This window comes from Bombus vosnesenskii, unplaced genomic scaffold, assembly GCF_011952255.1.
Source record: "Bombus vosnesenskii isolate JDL3184/JDL3185 unplaced genomic scaffold, Bvos_JDL3184-5_v1.1 scf7180000016262, whole genome shotgun sequence".
Classification (NCBI taxonomy): domain Eukaryota; kingdom Metazoa; phylum Arthropoda; class Insecta; order Hymenoptera; family Apidae; genus Bombus; species Bombus vosnesenskii.
Genome location: NW_022884331.1, coordinates 1870567 through 1878520, shown reverse-complemented (window position 1 = coordinate 1878520; position 7954 = coordinate 1870567). Strand labels below are relative to the sequence as shown.

General features: G+C 38.0%; 1 protein-coding gene and 1 pseudogene across 1 annotated transcript; one reads left to right on the top strand and one right to left on the bottom strand.

Annotated features, from left to right (window-relative positions):
- The first annotated feature begins 1927 nt into the window (after positions 1-1927).
- Positions 1928-2046, top strand: LOC117242030 (annotated as a pseudogene).
- Positions 2047-3140: 1094 nt separating this feature from the next.
- LOC117241995 (farnesol dehydrogenase-like) lies at positions 3141-7131 on the bottom strand. The gene is made up of 5 exons (XM_033508320.1): positions 6814-7131; positions 5593-5719; positions 4408-4540; positions 3991-4125; positions 3141-3450 (listed from the first exon to the last, which is right to left on the bottom strand). Exons 1-5 carry the CDS (start codon positions 7106-7108, stop codon positions 3391-3393), a joined length of 750 nt encoding a protein of 249 aa, XP_033364211.1. The 5' UTR covers positions 7109-7131; the 3' UTR covers positions 3141-3390.
- Between the last annotated feature and the right edge of the window lie 823 nt (positions 7132-7954).

Here is a 7954-nt window from a genome sequence, read left to right as displayed (position 1 = left end):
AAATAAAATTTGGAAAAATTGATTTTTAGAGATTTTTTGCATCTTGTACATTTGTCCTCGCCTCTGATAAAACTTCTGCGTAACTAATTGATTTTTCCATCATTTCATACAACAATCTCTTTTTCTTGTCATAATTTTTCGAATTAAAGTCGAGCTGTTTTGTCGGTAGCAAAGTCTTTATTTAAACATATATTTATACGTACTTATTAACTGCGAATCAGTAGAACCGCTTCACTGTTCAATTTTTCTGCAAACTTTCATATCGAAAAAATGAATGATAAGGTATGCATGTACAGGTTAAAATGAAAATTTTCATTTGCGTTTCCGCGATTTATTTGGAAAAAAAATTTTCTTAATTTTTTTACATAAATATTGTAGAAACTCATTGGTTAGTGATCTCTACAATGTTATTTATCATAATTTAAACGGGAAACAATGGATATTTAACGTGAACTTAATGCAGTAATGCGATATAACTAAGACAACTTAAATTGATGATTAACAACTCATAACAACTCGGCAACTTATAACTTACAACTTATAACGACTTGACAACTCACGAGTAACGATTTATCCACAACTATTCGAAGCTACCTTGCTACTTACTTGCAACTCCCTCGCTACTATAACCCTCAATTCCAATTCTCAACACCAATTCCTTTTTTTCTTGTGTGGAAGAAACCTTCATAGGCACCCCCGTCCTGCGGGGAGGGGGCGCGGATTCATACCGACTAAAACCTCCACGATGACCTTCTGAAGTGTATCATCACCCCGCCAATCGCGAATCACGAGCCCCCTCTTACTGATAACAATCCTTTCTTTCCGATGGCGCGATGTGTGGTCATGACACATTGGTTCCCAACCTCGGTGTCGCCGTGCAAAACTGCCTGACTCCCCAACCAGACAGTTTAGTAACGCCGCGGTGCTGGTATCGGCCAGCGCCTAATGTTTTTACCTGCCGGAGGACGAGGTGAACCAAACTTGCCTTGTCAAGGCGCGTCAATGGCCTCTGCCCCGTTTTCGCCTACCGATCCTCTCTGAATGGGAACCTCGCTCTCTTTTCCACTCCGCAGCCTCCTACTAGAGGATCACCTGCTCACAAGTGTTGTTGCCTTTGGTAACGGGTTCTTTCCTTAGCACAAATTTATCGCCATACAGTACCCGGGCACTCCTAGGGCCATAGGGATGGGGTTACGCCCAACCAGCGCACAAGGCACTCAGTACCTTGCTGCCTGGATTAGTTAAGCCTGCAGGGGCTGTCGGAACGGGGCGATTCTAAGCCCTAGCCACCAGGACGGCTCCGGAGCAGGTGGGACGCTGCTCACCCGCCGAAGGCCATTTGGGGCGAGCCATTACCCCTTAAATCGGCCTTCTTGCCAGCATCGTGGCCATCAACCACTGCCACCACGAGTTCAAACCTATAATTGGCCGAGCAGAGGGGTCGCTACTCCCTCCGGGTTTACACTCGACCGCCCGTGGTACCATCCTAAGTCATTGGTGGGACTATCGCGTGGATGTACTGCCACGTCACTGCCGGCCGGCGACCTGCTAACCGTACTCACGTAAGCGGGGGCCTCAAGGTACAAAGTACCCGGGAACTTATCCCGACGGTCCCATCCTTGGCATCAGGATCGTGGGTGCGTTACTACCCAAGGCCACGTAGAGAGAGTGTAACCGAGCCTCTCGCTTACACTCCCGGCGACCTTCCCTGCGGTGTACATAGAAGACTCACCTAAGCGGGACACTTGTCCCGACAGTCTGCCCTGGCTGCGGGAACGTGGGTTTGCCAGCTCCCATAGACTTACATAAGCAAGTCCTCCCTGCGGAGCGTCGTTCGCGAACAGTTTCAAGAGTCAAGGTCGTCGCAGATCGGCGATCTTCGGACGATCTCGCGAAAAGCTGCATCCCAGTACGAAAAAGTCCGGCCGCCAACGCCCTGGTCGCGCTGAGTGCACTCGTTCGCGTCAGATCACGAAAGTTAAGCAGCGCCGGGCACGCATAGTACTTGAATGGGTGATCGCCTGGGAACTCCGTGTGGCGTTGGCGAAGCGCGCTGGGCCCGCCGCGCCCCCCGGTGGGGTTCGGGCTTGGGCGCTGGCGGCTCAGCGCCTCGGGGTCGCCAAGCAGTCCGGTAGGGGAACCGGGCTGCCTGGCACGGCGGCTCCGGCGACGAGGCGTGGTGTGACAATGGCCACACACCGCTCCATCAGCGGTGGTATTAGGAGCGGGGGAAGGGGGGGGCGTTGCGACGCTCACACCGATTCCCAGGCCTCCCTCGATCGCAGCCGGGACGGTCATCGTGGAGGTTTTAGTCGGTTGGAGTCCGACACTACCACGCCGCTTTCCCCAGAAGCGGCCTGGCTTCCGTGCGGATTTCCTCCACGTAAATATATATATAAAAAAAAAGAAGAAAAGTACGAAAAAGTCTATATAAGAATGTCGCGAATTTCATAAATAGCCATTAGTTATTTCATAAGTACATAAGACTACTGTGTACAGTTAACGTTCAACAGATACATGAAAAAAGGGGAGGAGAACAAAAAGTTCAACAGACGCGCATTGTGAATAGTAACAGCATTTATGTACGATTCAAATGACAGATAAAAATATAGTGGAAGTGGATTGGATTAGGGCTCTGGGAAGGTCGCGTATGTAGCCACTTCACGCGGTAAGAACTGCCAGCTGATATTTGTTTTCAGAAATTAATCTGTAGAAAACCATGCCAAGATAAAAACAGCGAACGTCGTAAAATGTATATGTATCAGTTTTAATTATGTGATAAACATATCTAGGCTAAGTCTATTGTATGCACTTTACGCACAAAGACGTACTTTTTTATATTTAAGGGGAAAAATATAAAGCTCCGTTTTCTAATCCATTTCTTTATTAAATAGGATAATCCATTGAACAGAGGGTCTAAAGTTCTACTCCATAAAACATTCCTACATACATCTTGATTTTACCATATTGCATTAAGATTCACAATCGTCCTGATGAAGTCATCGGTTCTTACATTCCTTTGTATAAATGGTAATAACCTAATAGTAGTAATAATGTAAATACAAAACGTTAATCGCATATCTAACAACATATGTCTTCAACTACTCTGATACTTGCAAGATAGGAGTAACACACTGATTTTTTCGCCATTGTACATTGATATAATGATGTGATCGGGCGTGAAGTTCATTAAAATCGGTATATTACAGCATCTAAGTAATGACTGTTTTTTTATTAACGTTGAGGAAATCCGCACAGACACTAGGTCGCTTCTGGGAAAAAGCGGCGTGGTAGTGCCGGACTCCAACCAACTAAAACCTCCACAATGGCAGTCCCGACTGCGATTGAGAGGGGCCCGGGAACCGGATTTAAGTAATGACTAACAGTGAGTCAATCCCGCTGTGGGAAAATAAATCCCGTGCCGTGTGGTATTACAGTGATTTCCGGAATCTGCAAACAGTATTTCTATGACTATTGAAGTTAATCATTACCAGTAAAAATAATAACGTTCACATAATATTGACATATGTTCTTAATTGAGAAAGGAGAAATTCTATCATCCTATAATCATCTATCATCCTATAATAACAAAATGGTTACTTCCACATATTATAGAAAGAAATATAAAAATTGTATGCATAGAAAGAAATAAAAGAAAATATCAAATAGGTAAAATAAAGGAACATAAGTAAATAGAGAAACAATAAAATAGGAAAGAAGGTAATTCAATAATCAACTGTATAAAAAGAGTTATCTAGTTCTATAGTTGTTATACAAATTATATGAATTAATATAACGACGGAGTAAATAATATTTTTTTATACAGATCTTATATTAGGAAAGAAATAAAATGAGTGCAAATGCGGGAACGTCGGAACGAAATTGGCATAAAGGAAACTAAAGATGTGGGTTAAAATGTGTGTCGATAATCTTACTAAGAGACGTTACAGTGTGTATGTTCTTGTGGACAGGTATTTTATGTATACATACCTCGACCGTTTCCGGTGTTCCTAACGCGTAGATCACTGCTTCGGCAATGTCTCCAACTTTTAATATAAAATTATTGCTCACGACATCTTGGACACCTTTTATCATATCTGTCATCACAGCTCCGGGGCTGATGTTCTATTAAAATATACAGATAAAACCCTGTGAGTATTATTTATTCTTATAGTATGTGCATGCGTATATCTGATTATTCAGAATTACATTAACAAAAAATCATAGACAATTTTGTTGAGCCAATTTTAATTATAGAAATGGCAACGATATCTATCAACGCCATCTGTTAGATTTAGGTTTTAAATGTTCCCACACCTTCGAAAATTTTCATTTTCTTGTCTGTACGTATGGACTAACGATGGCATTAAATAATATACTATACATATGTAAATAACGAGCTGTTACCGTGATTTTGACGTTCAGCTTGGCCGCGATTATTTCGTGACGAAGTTCTATCCCTAGAGCTCTTAGACCGTATTTACTAGGACCGTACATGCCGATCGGTACGGCTATACCTTCAAGATGTAATCCGGCAATGCTATAAATATGCTTCATATTAAAAAATGTAATAATTTAATCAAGCTGTCTGTGAAAAATTAGTATAATGGAAGACAGTATAGTTTAATTTCTACGAAATCACGGAATTTAATGAACCTTTCTGAAGTTTTTCGTAATAAAGTACAAACTACGAAAAGATAAGCATAGACATTTTGCTTATTTTCATATTTTTTTTTTTTTTATCTCTTTCGGATGTCTTGCATATATCGGTAGAAATTCGATCGATTGGGGAGATTGTGGAATATAAAAATCTAGAGATACACAGTGACATTGACATATTGCTGAATTTATTCTATATATAAAATCTTAGTTTGGTAAATCAATCTACTAGGCTGTCCCAAAAGTTTGTTTCGTTTTATAAAGTAGTAATAAATGTAAAACATTTCTTGTTTTATATTATTTTATCGAATTATGTATCATTCTGTTCCATTGGAACATATGAACAACACATGAAAATAATATTAATTCCTTATAAAACGAAAGAAACTTTTGGTACAACCTAATATATCTGGATGAAATGCAAATATTCTTTATTTTTCTTGGCCTTATATTGTATTGAAGACAAACTTGTTTCCGTTCACTTCGTAGCTGATATGTCTATTATAACTTTTTTAATAATTCTAATAATATGCTAGGGGAAGTGTTTCATGAATTCAATTCAAGTTTGCTCTAGAATGAAATAAATATCATTTGAAAAACGATAGTCTTTATATTATTTAATTATTTCAGAAATAACATATAATTCAATAAATACGTAAAATGTGCATATAAATATATATATATATATATATTGGGCAAAAAATTAAATTCAAACGAATTGAGTTTATTTGGTAGTGTTCAATATAAAAGTTTCATTTTTGTTTTCTCCGTTTGTAAATAGAAGAGGATTGCTTAGATTAACAAAAAACAATTAAGATTTGAGAGGACAAATGGAACGATAGATTCTTTGGCATTTTCCACAGATATATTTATCCGACGCTGCCATCAGTAAATTATGGTGGAAATATATTCTTATGTAATACATGAAGTTACCTGGAGATATTAATTATATGGCCGCAAGCGTTGCATTTTTTCATAGATTTTACTGCTTCTCGTGCAAAAATTGCTGGTGCTATCAAGTTGGTATCAATGACTCTACGGTATTCTTCGGTTTTTGAGTCTGTAACAGAATATTTACGATTAGTTATTACAAACAAAAATGTATCTATGAGTATTATTATATAGCCAAGCTATTATTAGTAAGAGTAATTAAATATAACAGTTGGGGCATGTAAGAATCAACGTTTAGATAAAAAAAACTTCAATTTCGCGAGTAAAACTGTATTATTTATGTAATATTTGACATTTGTAACATTCACATTTAAAAATAATGACTAGAAAAGCATTATTATTTTGAAATAGTAGATATTGTAGGGAAGGAAACATCTGGAAACAAAATTTGAATTTTACTTGTAAAGATCAGTCGAAAATAGCGAACACAACTTTTTTGTATCAGATTTGATTTTCCCAAAAATTCTTCGAATATTCCTTAAACACGTGTAACAACCTTTTTATCTGATGAATTTAGAAAATTTGGAGCAAGAAAATCTCGATCAGAACATAACTAATGCACAGCGAAGTTTTGATATTGCAAAGCATTTTTAACACAGCATAAGTGCTAATCGTCAGTAATATATCAGTGATAATTAATAGATAGCGATTTTTCAGAATAAATACCACTCAGAGATTGCAACAAATGAAAATCACATAGCTTGCAAAATAAAAGGATCCTATTTGTTTTGTTCGTATGGTTGAATTTCTGGTCTAACAAAACAAAAGTTGTAATACTTATGTTTTAATGCAAATGTATATAAATACTTCTTCCGCGTACTATGGTACGCTTTCCGATGACATGAAGATTAATTTAATCAAGCTCGATAATTTAAAGGAATGATTGTAATCACTCGAGCGGTTATACTGATAACGAAATTGAAATTTTATTGAAATTTTCCATACAACTGACTTCTCCGCTAATACTGAAGAAACCTGGGACATTAACTCCAAATCAACACTACTCGTCCAACGAAAGCTTTCCTACTACAGATAGTAGATAAACGAATCTAAATTATTCTAACCATTTTACATCTGTAGCATAATAATATAACCTATGATTACTGACAATACTTAAAAAAAAGAAGATTACAGAAAAAAGGAAAATTCAAATCGAAGCATATTCGTAAAATACCATATATCGATATGAATAGATATTTTTACCGAGGATAGGTGTGGAACTAAGAACTCCAGCATTATTCACTAGAATATCAAGGCGACCAAACTTTTCGTCGATCCATTTGAAAACCTTAAGAATATCTTCTTCGTTCGTTACATCGCACTCGATCGGAAAAAATTTATCCTTCCCAATTTCTACTGTAGCATCCTGAAGTTTGTCTATTCTTCTTCCCAAACCAACTATTTTAATGCCATGGGTAGCCAGAGCTTTCGATATCGCGAGACCGATTCCTCCGCTCGAACCGCTCACAAGTGCTACTTTTCCAATCCAGCGATTCATCGTTCGTATTGCCGTGCTACAAAGTCACTACGCGTGGAAGTATTCCGTTGTAGTTTAAAGAGAGATTTCGGGCTCTTGCCCCTACCAATCGCGGCCACTTGTGGCGTCTCATAGCAACTAACTACCTAACATGCAATCTACAGAGTGCTCAGTTTCAACGCAACGAGTTAAATATCTCAAAACATAAAGTAAAAAATACATAAAGGTGTAATACGAAAAATACGGAAAGTTATAGAGCAGCCGATGTTGCGATTCTGTTAATGATCGCGATTATATTTTTTTTTATGAAGTATATTGATATAGGAATTATAGTTATAACTATAGCTGCTCCCCTCGCCCCTCCTCCAGAGTTGAATTAGTCAGTGCAAACACTCGAATTACATTACGTAAAGATACGTAATAAATACCTATAGCGACTAGAGTTAACGAGTGTAATTTCTAGTCAGTTACTAATGTTTAAAAACAAACATCGTCGCAAAAAAGTAACAATATAAAAAATAGTTCTCTATTCTATACCATCTCGAAAAGCTATTCTAGTCAAGTGATCGTTACATGTATTTGCTTTAAATAGCTGACTCATGTTTAACGTAGCTATTACATGTACTATACCCATAAAATAGTGATGACCCACTCATGATGAGTTGGCCGTTACGATTTCTTCTAAAAATTTTTCTGCTGTGAGCGCGTTTCTTATATGTTTTAACCGAGGAGAATGACGAGTACATGTTGTTGTTACTTTATAATAAAAGATTTACTTGAAATCTTGGATAATGGATCGAACGTATAACTCCATCATAGTATTCAATTAAGATCGCAATATTTTCCAATGTGGCAATTCTTCAATTA